General features: G+C 43.2%; 2 protein-coding genes across 2 annotated transcripts in view; both read right to left on the bottom strand.

Moving 5' to 3' along the window:
* The window catches only part of LOC131347029 (uncharacterized), a 42,917-nt gene extending 40,947 nt beyond the window's left edge, over positions 1–1,970 (bottom strand). The window contains exons 1-8 of the mRNA XM_058380866.1: positions 1,888–1,970; positions 1,610–1,779; positions 1,438–1,522; positions 1,195–1,341; positions 892–1,100; positions 686–789; positions 429–547; positions 126–296 (exon numbers count right to left, since the gene is read on the bottom strand). Coding sequence (XP_058236849.1) covers positions 126–296; positions 429–547; positions 686–789; positions 892–1,100; positions 1,195–1,341; positions 1,438–1,522; positions 1,610–1,779; positions 1,888–1,932 — 1,050 coding nt within the window. The 5' untranslated portion in view covers positions 1,933–1,970. The remainder of the gene's footprint in view (positions 1–125; positions 297–428; positions 548–685; positions 790–891; positions 1,101–1,194; positions 1,342–1,437; positions 1,523–1,609; positions 1,780–1,887) is intronic.
* A 143-nt stretch (positions 1,971–2,113) lies between these two features.
* The window catches only part of LOC131346716 (uncharacterized), a 76,965-nt gene continuing 58,868 nt past the window's right edge, over positions 2,114–20,210 (bottom strand). Inside the window, exons 142-179 of the mRNA XM_058380289.1 lie at positions 17,110–17,300; positions 16,812–16,902; positions 16,601–16,700; positions 16,335–16,507; positions 16,013–16,168; positions 15,486–15,619; positions 15,240–15,373; positions 14,969–15,063; positions 14,691–14,860; positions 14,519–14,603; positions 14,276–14,422; positions 13,973–14,181; positions 13,767–13,870; positions 13,510–13,628; positions 13,207–13,377; positions 12,871–13,076; positions 12,681–12,781; positions 12,347–12,465; positions 12,097–12,222; positions 11,801–11,994; positions 11,585–11,679; positions 11,315–11,445; positions 11,024–11,148; positions 10,755–10,872; positions 10,457–10,669; positions 10,031–10,201; positions 9,711–9,848; positions 9,482–9,531; positions 9,152–9,284; positions 8,950–9,032; positions 8,672–8,798; positions 4,020–4,210; positions 3,732–3,817; positions 3,517–3,615; positions 3,252–3,424; positions 2,930–3,085; positions 2,407–2,540; positions 2,114–2,294 (exon numbers count right to left, since the gene is read on the bottom strand). Coding sequence (XP_058236272.1) covers positions 2,114–2,294; positions 2,407–2,540; positions 2,930–3,085; positions 3,252–3,424; positions 3,517–3,615; positions 3,732–3,817; positions 4,020–4,210; positions 8,672–8,798; positions 8,950–9,032; positions 9,152–9,284; positions 9,482–9,531; positions 9,711–9,848; positions 10,031–10,201; positions 10,457–10,669; positions 10,755–10,872; positions 11,024–11,148; positions 11,315–11,445; positions 11,585–11,679; positions 11,801–11,994; positions 12,097–12,222; positions 12,347–12,465; positions 12,681–12,781; positions 12,871–13,076; positions 13,207–13,377; positions 13,510–13,628; positions 13,767–13,870; positions 13,973–14,181; positions 14,276–14,422; positions 14,519–14,603; positions 14,691–14,860; positions 14,969–15,063; positions 15,240–15,373; positions 15,486–15,619; positions 16,013–16,168; positions 16,335–16,507; positions 16,601–16,700; positions 16,812–16,902; positions 17,110–17,300 — 5,229 coding nt within the window. The remainder of the gene's footprint in view (positions 2,295–2,406; positions 2,541–2,929; positions 3,086–3,251; positions 3,425–3,516; positions 3,616–3,731; positions 3,818–4,019; positions 4,211–8,671; positions 8,799–8,949; positions 9,033–9,151; positions 9,285–9,481; positions 9,532–9,710; positions 9,849–10,030; positions 10,202–10,456; positions 10,670–10,754; positions 10,873–11,023; positions 11,149–11,314; positions 11,446–11,584; positions 11,680–11,800; positions 11,995–12,096; positions 12,223–12,346; positions 12,466–12,680; positions 12,782–12,870; positions 13,077–13,206; positions 13,378–13,509; positions 13,629–13,766; positions 13,871–13,972; positions 14,182–14,275; positions 14,423–14,518; positions 14,604–14,690; positions 14,861–14,968; positions 15,064–15,239; positions 15,374–15,485; positions 15,620–16,012; positions 16,169–16,334; positions 16,508–16,600; positions 16,701–16,811; positions 16,903–17,109; positions 17,301–20,210) is intronic.

The following is a 20,210-nucleotide window of genomic DNA, read 5'->3' as shown; positions in this document are numbered from 1 at the left end:
AACACACAGCAACATGGATTAACAGTCTGGACACACTTGGACATTATCAGTTAGTATGCATAGAATAAATGTGTTGCATTTCAAAAGGAAATATGCCATGGCTTGTAGACTACACAGATCCTTACTTGTATTGCAGTCTGACTGAAGGCTTCGAAGAAGCTGCCAAGTTGATTCAGATCTAAAGATGTGATCACACTGCTAAACACCTCTCTAAACACAGAGTCATTTGCCAACACTCCTGAATGCAAGATGAACTGTGCCTTCTGTTCACTGGACAGTAAGTCTAACACTTCAACCTGCAGGACAAAACATATATTACTCATTCTGTTCACAAGACCAAAATCCAGAGACCAACCCTTTCTACTGTTGTACAGTCAAATGCAAACCCACTAGAAAAATGCCCTTGGTGCAGTTGAGATGTTACTCACGCTAGAGAAATTTGCATTTAGAAGTTTGAGCACTTCCAAAGAAGCATAATCGGAGAAACTGCCAAGGTTCTTTTCAAGCCAGTCGTTGCTGCCGGAAGTGTTGGAAAGACAGCGAGGGTCTAAAATGATCAGAAACCATTAGTTAAATCAGTCAGAATATTCTCAAGTGGCTCTTGGTTTCTTTCATTAAGACAATCGATTGTCTTAATTTAACTGTCAGGTTTCTGTATAAGAACAACGAAAAGGAGCCTGTGTACCTGGAAGGTCATTTCTTAACAGGAAGGGAAAGATGAACCAAGTAAAGACCATCTGCTTCTGCTCCTCCTTCATGAGAGATTCTTGACTGCTGAGAGCTTGCACCCTACATTGGAGGAGAAATAGATCAGGTTTTGTCGTGTATGACTTCATCTCCATGCCCTCAACAACACACATTGAGTTCTGAAATTTCATTGTCCATACGTACACAATCTGGTAGGTCTCACAGCTGAAGGTTTGTGAACCGAGACTGGACAGAAAATCTTTGGACACCGATGACAAAAATGGTCGGAGCCTGATCTGGAACCACACAGTGATGAAAGTGGCATTCACCAGCTCTGCTGCGGTGAACTTGTCGATTATCACCTCCCCGATGGCATCAAGTATATTTGGGTCAGTCTGAATGCTGCTGTCCGTCTAAATGAAAGATTACAATCTTCAATCCATAGTTACGCACAGATGTTTATTTTTAAGTCAATTTTTAACTATAGCACAAATGGAATTTTCATACCACGTTTGAAAAGCTCTCCAGGGCGTCATCCAAAGGTCCAGAAAAATTCTGGAAGAAAAGCTTCCAAGCGTCTTTAGAGACGCTCAGGCTGCTTGGCAGTTTGCATGTGAGCAGTGTGACCAGATCATTAGAGGACAATACGGCAACCTTGAAAGACAAGAAACAGAGGTGTCTGTGGTCAACTCGGCTTCTGTGTAAAAAGACGGAAACTCTGAAGAGGAATTTTGTTCTCTGAGGACTTACTGATGAACAGGCATAGTCAGGAATGCTAAAGTTGCACAATACTGCAGAAATATTTCCAGATGCAAACTCGCTATCAAGAGTGTGACTGTGTAGAAAAAGGAATAATGTTATACATCTCCTAAAACCTTTTTCTGTAAAGTTCACTCCTTTTTCATTGCATAAAAGAGCTCACCTTTCTACACCATAACAAGGGTTGTGGTTGATGATGCCAAGATTCAGCGTGTTCAGATCAGATTGGTTCTGTTGTGCCACCCAGGACTGAACCACTGAGGAGTTCTCAAACAGCTTCAGATCAGCCAGGTTTACCCCCATTAGAGCCCTCACTGTGCTCACATTTAGGATCTGGCACAAGCAAAACAGTTTTTTTATCAAGTTCATTTATAAAATACAGTTTTCTTTACTTTTCTTCTTAGAACTCAAACTTTTATTCTGATCATTTTATTGTTATACCTTGAGAACAGCAGGATTCAGACTATTGAACATGGTGATATCCATGCTGATGTTCTGGGTAGAAAGAGCTTGTATATCATTCACAGGAGTTTCCACCTAGACACACAGACTCAGTTTAACAACTAAATTCATGGGTGTGTGTGTGTGTGTGTGTGTGTGTGAATGCAAATTTCAAATTTCATGCACTTTCAATTCAATCCAATTCTTCTATTTTAAAGCACTACACCTAGTGTGTATGTTTAGTCTCTCTGTGTAAGTGGATGGTGGCTTTACCCAGGTAAGGTCTGATGAGTTGGTAGAAAGTTGTAGAACTGCTGCGTTGATTGCTGAATGAAGAGTTAGCGATGATGTACAGAGCAGATTTCTGTTCGATGGAACATGAGGACAGATCTGGAGACAAGACTGACCTGCATATAGAAAAAATGTAAACTGTAAAGACTGTTCTCAAATTATTCTCAACTCTTATTATTTAATTTTTTCCATGTTTGTGTCTGTATGTAGCTGTGAGTGTGTACTTACGTTAGGCTCTCAGCAGTGATATTTTCCAGCACACTGATGTCTAAAGTGCAGATGTTGGAACCAACTACATTTATTTCAGCACTTCCCAGAGAGTGATTTCCCATGCTCAGATACCTCATAATCACCGCTTTACTCTACAAAATACACAAAGATTATACTTGCAGCAAGCACATTAGTAAAATGCTTCAACTAGTAAGTGTCTATGTATTACATGTTCAAAGAGTAATGAAATAGTCTGAGTTTTAGATAAACTCTCTCTCTCTCACTCTCTAAAGGATCACAGACACTCTCTCTCACTCTTTAATGCATCACTGATGCTCTCTCTCTAGAGGATGACAGATGCTCCTCTCCCTCTTTCTAGAATCACTGGTACTATCTCCCCTCTCTGAAGGGTCAAATTTATTTGTTCCCACTCTGAAAGATTGCAGGGTCTCTTGATATCTCTATTCTAGTCTCTCCGATTGGAGTTGAGGACATGGTCCAAAAGTACTTGACATATCTCACACACACACACACACATTACCTTTTCTTTTTCCCAGTGTCCAGCATTTGAGTCCATCAAGGAGGACAATGTGTCAATTATGGTAATATTCCACTTGCTAATGTCATCAGTAGTGGCCACACGAGAAGTGGAACCCAGTAGCTGCAGTACACCGTCATTAAGACCTGACGGGTAAATCTATATATGCACACAAAACAACAATTTATAATATACCACCTAACACACACTGTCCAAAATATTGTGTGGATAAATCCACCACACACAAAGACTTTATACTCACAACTCAACAAGCCTGATTTGCAGGGGTACATTTACAAAACAATCAGTGTTCAGTGCTGCTGACCTGGTTTAACTTGTTCAGAATGACAGTCTGGAGGCTGGTGTCCACCACTTTTTCAGTGATGGCTGCCAGGTTGTCCTGCAGTACAGTGATGTCCAGATACAGATCAAACTGCGTGGAGTTAAAGCCAAAAGGAAATGATGGGTCTGAAATTGTCACTGCTGTGATGTTGCTCACTGTTAGAAACAGAACAAAATCATCACTGAAGGGCAGAATCTTAAAATGTATACCTGTATCTCAGTGTGTTTTACACTGTAAAGTACTTTACCTGTAGTGCTTTCTGAGTTGCATTCTGTAAAGAATGTCCTTAGCTTCTTCAGTGGGATCTTCTGCTCCCTCAGGACCGAAAGGAACTTCCTTTTACATTCTTCAACAATCACACACACACACACACACACACACACAATGATGGCATTAAATTAGTCCATAAAGTTGAACACTGGAAAACTATAATTTAAAACAGGACAGATTTACATACAAAGCTAAGTTTGTTGCAGATGTCTGATTTGAAATAAACCGCCAGGTTGCTGAGTTGCTCCACGGTCTCTTCATTCCACATTGAGGGATTGCTGATTTTAAAAACAATATTAACGAGTGCTTATTCATATCTTATACAACACAACTCTAGTCATTAAAATTAAAATCTAAACTTTTATACAAATTCTAAAATTAGCAGTAAAATATGATTGAAGTAATGGTTCAAAATGAACCTTTTCTACAACACTATGAGATAAAAAGATATCCACTAGTCTGCATAAATCTCTAGCTCACCCATAAGCAGTATTCCCACTGAGGAGTAGTAACTGTACAGCAGTGATTTGAGAATCAGAAAGATCTTCACAGTTCTTCAGTTTCTCAAGAATGAGAGGGTCAGAGTTCTGGATGTAGGAGGAGTCTAGTGTGCAGGCCATATTTCCCAGAACTTCCACCTGATGACTGGTCAGACTCGCACCGGATATACCCTAAAATGTCACAAACCATGAAGGGGAATCACATCAAATTACAGCATGTGTAAGTACTCAGTCTAATTGTAAGTACTGGGTTCACTTTCGAGGGAACTTGAAGCTCCATCATGGCTGGAGCTTTGCCAATGCTTCTATGTGAAAGTTGTCTCTGAAGCTCTGTGTAAAAACATGCAGATTTATCGGCTCAGGTAGGTCATGTGAAGAAGCAGAGCAATTTCGAATTTCCACCACATTCTGTGGTGTTCAAAAAGCTCTTGGAGGTGATTACTCATGCTGTTGTTAAGCTTAGCTTAGATTGCCATAATGAAATGATGTTGTCTATGAGCTTGACAATCTTTGACTAACGTCATGCCGCCTTCCACCTCCATGAAGGCGTCTCCCATTTTTCCCAGCCCTCCACACTGAGGTGTCAAGGTTGTGGAATAATCCATTATTCTGTCTGTTTGTCCTTCTCAGCCACTGATGACTATTCAGCCATTGTGGGCCTTGATGAACATGGGTATGCAGCGATGCCTAGGGTTGAATAAATGCTTGTGGGCTATTTCGCCCTTCAATGGCTCCATGGAGAAAGTCTGCATTACCACTGAGGCCCTGTCGGATCACATCGGCCTTATAGGGAACGCCTACAATCCCACAAGTTAAGCTGTTGTGGTGCTTCACAAAATGGCAGTTTTGCACTCATACCAAGGGGCTGTAGAGTGCATTCCCCTTTTAGGGCGAGCCTCTGGCTTTATATCCAGCATTTCTTGGTTCCAAAGAAGAACGGGGCAAAGCACAATTTTAGACCCGAGTGCTCTGAATTGTATGCTGAAACATACAAATCTGAGATGTTAACACTCATGGTCATTGTGTTGCAGATAAGGTCCGAGGACTGAATTGCGATGATAATCCTGAATCCTGAATCAATCTTCACATAGACATCTTGCCAGAGCACAGGAGACTCCCCTGGTTTGCTTTCGGGCTGAAGTTTACCACAGCCAGGATCTCCCTTTAAGCCTAGTCTTATTGCTCACCCTCAGAAAAAGTGCATGGAGGCTGCTCTGGCATCATTGCACCCCAGGGCATCCATGTACTCAGTTATCCAGATGACTGGCTCATCATGGCTCAGTCGAGGAACTGGCAGCCAGGCATTTAGATGCCGTGCTTGCCCACATGAGGTCCCTAGGCCTCAACCCAGTGAAGTGTCTGCTTTCTCCTCTCTGAGAACCACCTTCTGGGGATAGTTTGGGATTCTGCCAGGATGCGGGCACGCCCATCTCCCGCTCGGGGATTCCATCTTTCTGCTGTAAAGGCCATTCTTTAAAATCAGACTAGGCCAGTGCCTCTCATGCCTCAGGCTTAGAGGGTGCTCAGCTCATGACTGTAGCTATTCCTGTGTGTCTGCTACACATGAGACTGTTTCAACTCTGGCTCAGGAGGGTTTTCACATTTGTAGACACACTTTTCAGGGTTGCAAAGGGTATGCGCCACAAGCTTCGAACCTTTATGTAGGCAGACCCCAGTTTCTCACCTTGGGTTCCACTCTTAGGGCATGTCATTGTCGCAAGACTCTTTCAACAGACACCCTCTCAAGCTGGGGAGTGGGCCTAGATGGCCACCCTGCCCATGGCATTTAGGAGGGCTTCTGTCTCTCATGGCACACAGATTACCTGAAGATGGGGGCTATGTTTCTAGTGCTAAAAACACTTTTTCATGAAACTCAGGGATTACCTTTGGTGGGGCCCTTCATCAACCAATAGGGCAGCCTCTGTTTGCGCCTCTGTTCAGGTTGGTGCACCAGATCTGGCCCTAGGTAGAGACCAGAGTTCTCTCGCTGACAGCGATTTACACTCCACAGCACATGATTGGGAAGCAGGCTTTCTGGTGAGGCAGGGGCTGAGGCCTGGGGAATGGCATCTCCACTTCTAGGTGATGGAAAACACATGGCAACTTTTGGCCAGGCAAAATTGGCTATGCTCGCCTCTGAGGAGTCGACTCACTGTCCCCTATGGCTTTCTTTCCATTCTGTACGGTGCTCCTTGGGAGATTCCTGTCAGGAGGAGCCTCCTCTCTCAGGTGTAGGGGTGATTCTCCTCCCAAGATTTAGAACCTGTGGTCGGGCCCCTGAGGGGAGACTCCTGTTCCTCCAACCGAGGTTGTGGAGACTATTTTGTACTTTCGCCTCTGGTGTAATCGGCATTGTCAGGATCTAATTCACTGCCCTGTAAGTACAGTACAAGAGTTCCTGCAGACACACTTCTTTGAGGGCCTATCACCCTCTACATTGAGGCCTCAGCGAAAGCAATCTGGTCTCCAAGCAGCACCTTGTGCTGGGTATTGGTAGCTATCACCTAGGCACCTATGAGATGCACTGTGTGGCTTCGCCTCTAGGTATTACAGCTCACTCCACTAGGTGTAACACCTTGTCCAGCACTCTGGCTAGGGGTGTTCCTCCAGGAGATTTGTGCTGCTGCGGGTTGGTCCTCTCCGCACACCCTTGTAATGTTCTATAACCTGGACCGACTCCACTCCAGCCGCACTGTGTCTTACAGGGCTAATGATGTTCTCCTCCTGGATCATTTGTGCTCTTTGATGACGCCTGGGACATACGCCTCCTGGAGTGTGGCAGCATTGGTGTTGGCGTTCCCATAGCATCAACCATGATGCAGCATTGAGTTTCCTCAAAAGGAACTGTACCAGGTTACACTGCTAACCCGGTTCCCATAGTAGGGCATGAGACGCTGCATCGCTAGCCACACCCCGGCATCCACTGCGCTTCCATCAGACAAGTAGAAGCTGGAGTAATGTGACAAAGATACGCTTCAGTGGTCTTGCTGATGTGCTACTGATATATTCTATATCTCTGTCCTGGGCTGACTCTGGCCCTTGGCTGAGAGTGTGTCAAAATTTGTTCATGACCTCATATTATTACCGTGATACCCTGTGTTTTGTCGTAGAAAATCTTTTTGTTCTGTTTCGAGAACATGTGCTGTACACAGACACTGTGACAGTTTCTTCTTCCGTGTCTTAGTTGACGTGTCTGCCAGTGAACACGTCAACTACGTCTGGTTCTGCTGACGTCGTTGTTAACCTATAGATAATAATGAAGATTATACTTTTCTTCTGTATAAATACTCCCTGTTCATCTCAGTAAATTTCAAAGAGTTTTGCTATTCAATCGCTGTCTCTTTGTGGTTCTTTGGCAAAAGTTTCCCTGATATCAGTAGAGGCAGAGGCAGCAGTGCCACTCAGGATTCTTCTCCGAGTGAACCCAACAATTCTAACAGCTACACTTTGTTACATGACCTAAATCAGCATGATTTCACAGTTTCAGACACAACTTCTACATAGAAGCATTCCCATAGCATCAGCCATGACACAGCGTCTCGTTCTCTTCTTAGGGAACCGGGTTACATTCGTAACCTGGGGTAGTTCTTGTGAGGATTCCAATGTTTACTTTCAAGATCTTCCACTGTTTTTTGTTTGAACATGAACATGTAACCCATGTTTGAATTATGCTCTCAAAGAATTTGCTTTCTTGCCTGAAGTATTCTGTTTGCCTCCAGACAATTTACCTGACTCTGCTTTGCCCATATATTTTCTCCACTGTGTTTAGAGGTCAGCAAACCACAGAATAAATCCTGATCTGGGAACTTTCCAGAAATTTTCTATTGCATTTCTAAGTCACAGTCGGAAATGGACTTTGCTTACATGTATTTTTATACCACAGCTATGCTGATGACAGTAGATGCATCCTCTCCATTCCTTCCTTATCTTTCTGAATACAGAGTGTAACAGATGAAAGCTCATCATCTGGAACTAAATGCCACCAAGAAGCTGGGTCCACACATTGAGATGTCCACACATTGTGAAGATGCATCCACAAATCAAGATCTTGCTATCTCCTTGGACAGCTCACCATTGCAAAATGGATGCAACCTTGGTGTATTTCTGGACAACCAATTGTCCTTCACTACTTATATAAACTGATTGCTATCTTCAGGAAAATCTAGTTCTATTCACCAAGGCCACTCAAGTGCTTGTTCAGTCCTTCATCATGTGGAGACTGGACTACTGAAAGTCATAGGTTTGCCTCTGCGTACCGTCATTCTCAACCTTTCCAGATTCTTTCCCATTGCCGGGTTCCCTCCACTAGACGCCAGTAGCTACAGCATCAGATTTCACACACAAAGCCAAAACAGTCCAGTGCATACATACCTAAAGGAATTCATGACAGCCCACTCTCTACCACACTTTTTAGATCTAGTGAATTAGCATGATTATGTTTTTGACAGAGCACAAGGCACTTATCTAAGTCATTCTGTTGAAGGGAATCTGCTAAATGCTGTAAATGTAGATTTCATAAGTGAAAAATCATAAAACAATCATACTGTAAGATTGGTTTACTGCTTTCCCATAACATTTAAGTGCTAATAATGAGTGTGCTGGTCTATGAACATGTTGATGTGTATGTTTTACCAGGCAGTTCTTTGCATGGTTGAACAGAATGTCTTTTTTGTCAAGGCCAAGAGACAGAACGGAGAAATCTGCTCTGCCCAGGGCACTGAAATATGCCTGGCAGTTCACCTTCTGTATCTTCTCATAGCTAAAACACCCACACACACACACACACACACAAAGAGACAAAATACATTTTGCAAATGAACCAAATTAACCTCAGATAATCTTTCAAATGCAAAGGAAGTATGCCTTATCTTTTAGATACAGTATAGTGTGTATGTGAATGTGTTACACACCTGTAGTACAGAAGCATTTCAGAGGGGATGTCAGTAAAGTTAACAGATGGATCGTCTTTCATGTAGTTGTACATGCAGGTCAGCTGAAACACAGAACCCTTTGTGATTGTGTGGTCTCTCATGTACCAGTATATGTTTGGGTCTACATGCTGCCAATGATTCAGACTGTGTGTGGAATGTGAATGAATATCAGAGTGTGTACCTGTGCCTCTTTCAGATGGACCTTGTCTCTGCCTTCACGTGGTCTACAGGCTTTCACAAGATCTTTGGCTTTCTGCTGTGGGAGAGTCTGAACTGAGCTGCAGGAGAATCCCTGCAGTATTGAAGTTGACAGACTGTGGAGAGACACATACCCATAGTCACACACAGACATACACACAGGTGAACCTTTACACAATGTCTAATTGTACTCTGGCAAAATCTTATGTACCTGGAATGTTCACCCAATGTTTATTTACACCGGATTTGTAAGTGTGTGTGTGTGTGTGTGTGTGTATGCATTCACTGAGACAAGTGTGTGTTTCTAACTCACTCTTCTGGATCATCACTGGCACTGGCCACTGCACCAAACAACATCATAGCCTGGTAAAAAAAATCATACAAAGGATGCAAAATGTTATTGATGTGTTTTACACTCGGATATCCAAACTCCACAGGAATTCAGCATCTGTAAGTGCTGTTATCACGGTCAAGCCATGTTACACAGTTACATGTTTCTTTTTTAGTACAAGAAAATGATTTACATTTCTCTGTTCAGTTACCTGTTCATGACTCCAGCTCTTGTTATTGATGAGTGAAACATCAACAGAGCTCAGTGACGTCAGTAGAACAAGTGGAATATACATCACCAGTGCATCTGGAACATTCTCTAGCACTTTGGAATGGTCTACAGAGATTACCTGGAAGAAATTGTGGGAGGAAATCTTCAACTTTTCCAGACTAACAAAACTGCATTCTGAGCAAAAGGACTGGGTTAAAATTAAACTTGCAAAGTGGACAATAATATATATCTCCATTTAAGTGATTGGCTGTAGTGTATTGTGCGTGTGTGTGTGTAGTCTATGTGATTAAGAGAGAATACCTTCTGGACAAATGTATTTTGTAGAATAACTGGCGCTGAGATAATGTTATTGATGAATGTTGGATTCTGAGATAAAGACACAAGCTGAGAAGATGGGATGATGGAGATGTTTGCAGAGAGAACGCCACCTATGAGTGTTCCCAGGGACTCCAGAGAGGAGGCACTGCTGATCTGTAAAGCAAAACAATCAGATCATTGTTTATTATATTATTTAGAAAGTATGAACATGCTGTTTTGGATCTGAATGCAACAAGACACAGTCTAAATTACAGCACCTTTGTGAACACAGTGTAGTTGGTAAATATTTGAACACTAATACAGTTTATTTCTTTACAGGGGTATGTTGTTAAATTGCTCTAAACGGAAGTGGTCTAGCTTCCAATAGCGTAGACCCACATTCCTGACAAGTTTGAAGTGTACACTCACAGTAAAGCCTGCACTAATGATGCTTTGGATGATGGAGTTGACTTGGCCCTGGTCCCAGCCATTGATGCTACTGAGTATAGACAGAGAACTGTTTATCACATCGGAGGGGGCGGAGCTTATCTGGCCCACAGTCAGGCCCACACACTGGCTGCCCAAAGATTGGATGATGGATGCAGATACATTGGGGAACTTTGCTACTAGCACCGCTGTGACCTGAAAGGAAAAGAGGACTGTGGGTAACTCACACTGCTACAGAATAACTGATTAGTGAACAGACAGGGTCTTATTGATTGATCACCTCTGGATTTATTTCTGTGCAGAAGTCGTTGATGCGATTCAGGATGGACGTGATGTCTTCATCTCCAAGACGTTCAAACACAGAGGCAGGAGATCGACACAGCAATTCAGCTGGCAATCTATAAGAACAAAGACAACCTTTTAAAAGTGCATCCAAACATATTTATACTTGTATGTACTCTGTTAGCTGAGGGGGTTGAATTTACGAGGCTGGATAAATAAATAGAATAAGTAGTTGTTTCGAGTGTTGTGTTTAGTGCGGAGTGTTACCCAAGTGGGCTGAAATCAGGATTCTGGATGTATAACTCGTTTGTGTAGTACTCCAAGACACTGGTGGAAATGCCTGAGTTGTTGAATAGCTGAAGATTTTCTGAGTTCTCCAGGAACACACTTGACTAAAGGACACAATAAAACAGACACATTGATGACACTATAGGATTTGTTTTTTTACGTAAATAACGGATATTTCTCAGATGATCCGAAATAATCATTCCTGTTAATCTCTGAAGGATTTATATGGATCATTACATATATGTATATTTGTGTGTGTGTGTGTGATACCATGTTTCCTGATAGGAATGATTGCAGATCAGTGAGGGTGATGAAAGTGATGAAGAATCCAATGTTGTCAGCAAACCAGGCAGTGGAGTTCAGAAGGGGATCTGAGGAGTTATAGCAGCGGGGGCTGCCATCTGCATGACGCACATGATACACATACAGATAGATATGTTAAGACACACTTACTATTCACACACAAATATAGGAAATTAATATGCAGTACTATTCGATAGAGAGAGAGAGAGAGAGAGAGAGAGGTGTAGTTATTCTTACCGCTGCTGTTCAGATACACTGTAATGGAGCTGTACACATCAGCTGGGGTAAAATCAGTTGCAGAAAAATTGTAATTGTCCCCCAAGATAGACACTCTGCTCATAAACACATATATAAAGGTGATTTTACTACAGATCCTTAGTTTTTTAAACAACAAACAGGAGGCTGTGCTTGTGCTGAGAGCCCCGTGTAATGGTACAACGAACAATGACTCACAATTTTCTGTATGACAGACAGGAGGCACCACTGAGCTGGGCAGAGCTGATGAGATGAGAGTTGAGGTAGGGCAGGTAGTGAAGCAGTGTAACATCAAACCACTGTTCTACCTCAGCCTGAGATGAGGCAGTGAGAGCACGAGACAACACACATTCCAAAGTGTAGCTGGCCAGAGCTGAGGACAAGACAGTCTCCTGTAGACAGAAACACAGATTAATCTATGAGTTAATCCTTATATGATAAAGGAAAATAATCCTCATGGACTAAAAGGGTAGGGTAAATGAAGACAGGTGTACCATCTCCAGGTACTGGTTGGTTCTATTGTAGTTGTTGAGGAGGGTGCAGAGGTCAGAAGCATTAATGACTGTGTCCGGCCTGTTCAGAAACTCACTGAGTTCTTCCGGAGAGATGGAGCCCAACAGCTAGAGGACACAGAGGAGATACAACACACTAGTTACCCAGGAAGATGTGGGAGGCTCGTTGCCTGCCACTTAAGCTATTAGTGAGCGATTCACTGATGCGATCCGTGTTATAGAGCAGACTTACCTCTGCCAGGCGGTCTCCTGGGATCAGAGACAGGAAATCTTTTAGGTCAGGGAATCCAAAATTGAGGAACAACTGTTTCAGGAACACATAGAAGCTCCCTGTGCCATAGCAGCTCAGGCCTGTGAGGTAAAATAGAGCACTATTGAAAAAAGTCTGGTGCATTTAGATTGATGATATCAGACCAATGAAGTGAGACACTCCAGACTTAGTCCATATTCTTCACCTGCTAAAGACATCTTACTGATCACTGGCTGCACATTGTACTAGCCTTAGTCAGCAAATACACAAGCAGGAAAACACACACAGACACACACACACACACACACACACACACCTTGGCTGGACTGGTACTTGACATAGTCTTGTGTATAATTGAAGACCGTGTTTGACTGGGTGGCAGAAAGGTCACTGTACACATTATCAAGTCCTTTAACTCTGTAAATACAAGAACATAGAAGTAAACAAGTTAAAAATCAAAGCAATTAAAGAATAGATCAGTGCTTTCATGTTGAGGAGGAGCTCACATCTCTCTGTAGGAGTCACAGCTGATGTTCATGGGGATGATGGACAGGGTGTTTGGACTAATCCCAGGAAGGAACAAGGAAAGGTAAGTCTGGAACCACAAGGCAAAGTCCTCTGGGCTGAAAGTTTGGAAGTGAGGCACCAGATCCAAGAGTGTCATGTTTAGAATGGTGTCTGATATTGCTGAAGGAATGCTAGTCATGTTCATCTGCAAACACACAGCAACATGGATTAACAGTCTGGACACACTTGGACATTATCAGTTAGTATGCATAGAATAAATGTGTTGCATTTCAAAAGGAAATATGCCATGGCTTGTAGACTACACAGATCCTTACTTGTATTGCAGTCTGACTGAAGGCTTCGAAGAAGCTGCCAAGTTGATTCAGATCTAAAGATGTGATCACACTGCTAAACACCTCTCTAAACACAGAGTCATTTGCCAACACTCCTGAATGCAAGATGAACTGTGCCTTCTGTTCACTGGACAGTAAGTCTAACACTTCAACCTGCAGGACAAAACATATATTACTCATTCTGTTCACAAGACCAAAATCCAGAGACCAACCCTTTCTACTGTTGTACAGTCAAATGCAAACCCACTAGAAAAATGCCCTTGGTGCAGTTGAGATGTTACTCACGCTAGAGAAATTTGCATTTAGAAGTTTGAGCACTTCCAAAGAAGCATAATCGGAGAAACTGCCAAGGTTCTTTTCAAGCCAGTCGTTGCTGCCGGAAGTGTTGGAAAGACAGCGAGGGTCTAAAATGATCAGAAACCATTAGTTAAATCAGTCAGAATATTCTCAAGTGGCTCTTGGTTTCTTTCATTAAGACAATCGATTGTCTTAATTTAACTGTCAGGTTTCTGTATAAGAACAACGAAAAGGAGCCTGTGTACCTGGAAGGTCATTTCTTAACAGGAAGGGAAAGATGAACCAAGTAAAGACCATCTGCTTCTGCTCCTCCTTCATGAGAGATTCTTGACTGCTGAGAGCTTGCACCCTACATTGGAGGAGAAATAGATCAGGTTTTGTCGTGTATGACTTCATCTCCATGCCCTCAACAACACACATTGAGTTCTGAAATTTCATTGTCCATACGTACACAATCTGGTAGGTCTCACAGCTGAAGGTTTGTGAACCGAGACTGGACAGAAAATCTTTGGACACCGATGACAAAAATGGTCGGAGCCTGATCTGGAACCACACAGTGATGAAAGTGGCATTCACCAGCTCTGCTGCGGTGAACTTGTCGATTATCACCTCCCCGATGGCATCAAGTATATTTGGGTCAGTCTGAATGCTGCTGTCCGTCTAAATGAAAGATTACAATCTTCAATCCATAGTTACGCACAGATGTTTATTTTTAAGTCAATTTTTAACTATAGCACAAATGGAATTTTCATACCACGTTTGAAAAGCTCTCCAGGGCGTCATCCAAAGGTCCAGAAAAATTCTGGAAGAAAAGCTTCCAAGCGTCTTTAGAGACGCTCAGGCTGCTTGGCAGTTTGCATGTGAGCAGTGTGACCAGATCATTAGAGGACAATACGGCAACCTTGAAAGACAAGAAACAGAGGTGTCTGTGGTCAACTCGGCTTCTGTGTAAAAAGACGGAAACTCTGAAGAGGAATTTTGTTCTCTGAGGACTTACTGATGAACAGGCATAGTCAGGAATGCTAAAGTTGCACAATACTGCAGAAATATTTCCAGATGCAAACTCGCTATCAAGAGTGTGACTGTGTAGAAAAAGGAATAATGTTATACATCTCCTAAAACCTTTTTCTGTAAAGTTCACTCCTTTTTCATTGCATAAAAGAGCTCACCTTTCTACACCATAACAAGGGTTGTGGTTGATGATGCCAAGATTCAGCGTGTTCAGATCAGATTGGTTCTGTTGTGCCACCCAGGACTGAACCACTGAGGAGTTCTCAAACAGCTTCAGATCAGCCAGGTTTACCCCCATTAGAGCCCTCACTGTGCTCACATTTAGGATCTGGCACAAGCAAAACAGTTTTTTTATCAAGTTCATTTATAAAATACAGTTTTCTTTACTTTTCTTCTTAGAACTCAAACTTTTATTCTGATCATTTTATTGTTATACCTTGAGAACAGCAGGATTCAGACTATTGAACATGGTGATATCCATGCTGATGTTCTGGGTAGAAAGAGCTTGTATATCATTCACAGGAGCTCCACCTAGACACACAGACTCAGTTTAACAACTAAATTCATGGTGTGTGTGTGTGTGTGTGTGTGTGTGAATGCAAATTTCAAATTTCATGCACTTTCAATTCAATCCAATTCTTCTATTTTAAAGCACTACACCTAGTGTGTATGTTTAGTCTCTCTGTGTAAGTGGATGGTGGCTTTACCCAGGTAAGGTCTGATGAGTTGGTAGAAAGTTGTAGAACTGCTGCGTTGATTGCTGAATGAAGAGTTAGCGATGATGTACAGAGCAGATTTCTGTTCGATGGAACATGAGGACAGATCTGGAGACAAGACTGACCTGCATATAGAAAAAATGTAAACTGTAAAGACTGTTCTCAAATTATTCTCAACTCTTATTATTTAATTTTTTCCATGTTTGTGTCTGTATGTAGCTGTGAGTGTGTACTTACGTTAGGCTCTCAGCAGTGATATTTTCCAGCACACTGATGTCTAAAGTGCAGATGTTGGAACCAACTACATTTATTTCAGCACTTCCCAGAGAGTGATTTCCCATGCTCAGATACCTCATAATCACCGCTTTACTCTACAAAATACACAAAGATTATACTTGCAGCAAGCACATTAGTAAAATGCTTCAACTAGTAAGTGTCTATGTATTACATGTTCAAAGAGTAATGAAATAGTCTGAGTTTTAGATAAACTCTCTCTCTCTCACTCTCTAAAGGATCACAGACACTCTCTCTCACTCTTTAATGAATCACTGATGCTCTCTCTCTCTAGAGGATGACAGATGCTCCCTCTCCCTCTTTCTAGAATCACTGGTACTATCTCCCCCTCTCTGAAGGGTCAAATTTATTTGTTCCCACTCTGAAAGATTGCAGGGTCTCTTGATATCTCTATTCTAGTCTCTCCGATTGGAGTTGAGGACATGGTCCAAAAGTACTTGACATATCTCACACACACACACACACATTACCTTTTCTTTTTCCCAGTGTCCAGCATTTGAGTCCATCAAGGAGGACAATGTGTCAATTATGGTAATATTCCACTTGCTAATGTCATCAGTAGTGGCCACACGAGAAGTGGAACCCAGTAGCTGCAGTACACCGTCATTAAGACCTGACGGGTAAATCTATATATGCACACAAAACAACAATTTATAATATACCACCTAACACACACTGTCCAAAATATTGTGTGGATAAATCCACCACACACAAAGACTTTATACTCACAACTCAACAAGCCTGATTTGCAGGGGTACATTTACAAAACAATCAGTGTTCAGTGCTGCTGACCTGGTTTAACTTGTTCAGAATGACAGTCTGGAGGCTGGTGTCCACCACTTTTTCAGTGATGGCTGCCAGGTTGTCCTGCAGTACAGTGATGTCCAGATACAGATCAAACTGCGTGGAGTTAAAGCCAAAAGGAAATGATGGGTCTGAAATTGTCACTGCTGTGATGTTGCTCACTGTTAGAAACAGAACAAAATCATCACTGAAGGGCAGAATCTTAAAATGTATACCTGTATCTCAGTGTGTTTTACACTGTAAAGTACTTTTACCTGTAGTGCTTTCTGAGTTGCATTCTGTAAAGAATGTCCTTAGCTTCTTCAGTGGGATCTTCTGCTCCCTCAGGACCGAAAGGAACTTCCTTTTTACATTCTTCAACAATCACACACACACACACACACACACACACAATGATGGCATTAAATTAGTCCATAAAGTTGAACACTGGAAAACTATAATTTAAAACAGGACAGATTTACATACAAAGCTAAGTTTGTTGCAGATGTCTGATTTGAAATAAACCGCCAGGTTGCTGAGTTGCTCCACGGTCTCTTCATTCCACATTGAGGGATTGCTGATTTTAAAAAAAAAACAATATTAACGAGTGCTTATTCATATCTTATACAACACAACTCTAGTCATTAAAATTAAAATCTAAACTTTTATACAAATTCTAAAATTAGCAGTAAAATATGATTGAAGTAATGGTTCAAAATGAACCTTTTCTACAACACTATGAGATAAAAAGATATCCACTAGTCTGCATAAATCTCTAGCTCACCCATAAGCAGTATTCCCACTGAGGAGTAGTAACTGTACAGCAGTGATTTGAGAATCAGAAAGATCTTCACAGTTCTTCAGTTTCTCAAGAATGAGAGGGTCAGAGTTCTGGATGTAGGAGGAGTCTAGTGTGCAGGCCATATTTCCCAGAACTTCCACCTGATGACTGGTCAGACTCGCACCGGATATACCCTAAAATGTCACAAACCATGAAGGGGAATCACATCAAATTACAGCATGTGTAAGTACTCAGTCTAATTGTAAGTACTGGGTTCACTTTCGAGGGAACTTGAAGCTCCATCATGGCTGGAGCTTTGCCAATGCTTCTATGTGAAAGTTGTCTCTGAAGCTCTGTGTAAAAACATGCAGATTTATCGGCTCAGGTAGGTCATGTGAAGAAGCAGAGCAATTTCGAATTTCCACCACATTCTGTGGTGTTCAAAAAGCTCTTGGAGGTGATTACTCATGCTGTTGTTAAGCTTAGCTTAGATTGCCATAATGAAATGATGTTGTCTATGAGCTTGACAATCTCTGACTAACGTCATGCCGCCTTCCACCTCCATGAAGGCGTCTCCCATTTTTCCCAGCCCTCCACACTGAGGTGTCAAGGTTGTGGAATAATCCATTATTCTGTCTGTTTGTCCTTCTCAGCCACTGATGACTATTCAGCCATTGTGGGCCTTGATGAACATGGGTATGCAGCGATGCCTAGGGTTGAATAAATGCTTGTGGGCTATTTCGCCCTTCAATGGCTCCATGGAGAAAGTCTGCATTACCACTGAGGCCCTGTCGGATCACATCGGCCTTATAGGGAACGCCTACAATCCCACAAGTTAAGCTGTTGTGGTGCTTCACAAAATGGCAGTTTTGCACTCATACCAAGGGGCTGTAGAGTGCATTCCCCTTTTAGGGCGAGCCTCTGGCTTTATATCCAGCATTTCTTGGTTCCAAAGAAGAACGGGGCAATGCACAATTTTAGACCCGAGTGCTCTGAATTGTATGCTGAAACATACAAATCTGAGATGTTAACACTCATGGTCATTGTGTTGCAGATAAGGTCCGAGGACTGAATTGCGATGATAATCCTGAATCCTGAATCAATCTTCACATAGACATCTTGCCAGAGCACAGGAGACTCCCCTGGTTTGCTTTCGGGCTGAAGTTTACCACAGCCAGGATCTCCCTTTAAGCCTAGTCTTATTGCTCACCCTCAGAAAAAAGTGCATGGAGGCTGCTCTGGCATCATTGCACCCCAGGGCATCCATGTACTCAGTTATCCAGATGACTGGCTCATCATGGCTCAGTCGAGGGAACTGGCAGCCAGGCATTTAGATGCCGTGCTTGCCCACATGAGGTCCCTAGGCCTCAACCCAGTGAAGTGTCTGCTTTCTCCCTCTCTGAGAACCACCTTCTGGGGGATAGTTTGGGATTCTGCCAGGATGCGGGCACGTCCATCTCCCGCTCGGGGGGGATTCCATCTTTTCTGCTGTAAAGGCCATTCTTTAAAATCAGACTAGGCCAGTGCCTCTCTGCGTCTCAGGCTTAGAGGGTGCTCAGCTCATGACTGTAGCTATTCCTGTGTGTCTGCTACACATGAGACTGTTTCAACTCTGGCTCAGGAGGGTTTTCACATTTGTAGACACACTTTTCAGGGTTGCAAAGGGTATGCGTCACAAGCTTCGGAACCTTTTTATGTAGGCAGACCCCAGTTTCTCACCTTGGGTTCCACTCTTAGGGCATGTCATTGTCGCAAGACTCTTTCAACAGACACCCCCCTCTCGAGCTGGGGAGTGGGCCTAGATGGCCACCCTGCCCATGGCATTTAGGAGGGCTTCTGTCTCTCATGGCACACAGATTACCTGAAGATGGGGGCTATGTTTCTAGTGCTAAAAACACTTTTTCATGAAACTCAGGGATTACCTTTGGTGGGGCCCTTCATCAACCAATAGGGCAGCCTCTGTTTGCGCCCTCTGTTCAGGTTGGTGCACCAGATCTGGCCCTAGGTAGAGACCAGAGTTCTCTCGCTGACAGCGATTTACACTCCACAGCACATGATTGGGAAGCAGGCTTTCTGGTGAGGCAGGGGCTGAGGCCTGGGGAATGGCATCTCCACTTCTAGGTGATGGAAAACACATGGCAACTTTTGGCCAGGCAAAATTGGCTATGCTCGCCTCTGAGGAGTCGACTCACTGTCCCCTATGGCTTTCTCTTTTCCATTCTGTACGGTGCTCCTTGGGAGATTCCTGTCAGGAGGAGCCTCCTCTCTCAGGTGTAGGGGGTGATTCTCCTCCCCAAGATTTAGAACCTGTGGTCGGGCCCCTGAGGGGAGACCCTGTTCCTCCAACCGAGGTTGTGGAGACTATTTTGTACTTTCGCCTCTGGTGTAATCGGCATTGTCAGGATCTAATTCACTGCCCTGTAAGTACAGTACAAGAGTTCCTGCAGACACACTTCTTTGAGGGCCTATCACCCTCTACATTGAGGCCTCAGCGAAAGCAATCTGGTCTCCAAGCAGCACCTTGTGCTGGGTATTGGTAGCTATCACCTAGGCACCTATGAGATGCACTGTGTGGCTTCGTCTCTAGGTATTACAGCTCACTCCACTAGGTGTAACACCTTGTCCAGCACTCTGGCTAGGGGTGTTCCCCTCCAGGAGATTTGTGCTGCTGCGGGTTGGTCCTCTCCGTACACCCTTGTAATGTTCTATAACCTGGACCGGGACTCCACTCCAGCGTACTGTGTCTTACAGGGCTAATGATGTTCTCCTCCTGGATCATTTGTGCTCTTTGATGACGTCTGGGACATACGTCTCCTGGAGTGTGGCAGCATTGGTGTTGGCGTTCCCATAGCATCAACCATGATGCAGCATTGAGTTTCCTCAAAAGGAACTGTACCAGGTTACACTGCTAACCCGGTTCCCATAGTAGGGCATGAGACGCTGCATCGCTAGCCACACCCCGGGCATCCACTCGTGCTTCCATCAGACAAGTAGAAGCTGGAGTAATGTGACAAAGATACGCTTCAGTGGTCTTGCTGATGTGCTACTGATATATTCTATATCTCTGTCCTGGGCTGACTCTGGCCCTTGGCTGAGAGTGTGTC

The sequence above is a fragment of the Hemibagrus wyckioides genome, linkage group LG26 (assembly GCF_019097595.1).
Source record: "Hemibagrus wyckioides isolate EC202008001 linkage group LG26, SWU_Hwy_1.0, whole genome shotgun sequence".
Taxonomy (NCBI): Eukaryota; Metazoa; Chordata; class Actinopteri; order Siluriformes; family Bagridae; genus Hemibagrus; species Hemibagrus wyckioides.
Note: the sequence above shows the minus strand (reverse complement) of the source record. Positions and strands in the feature narration are given on the sequence as shown.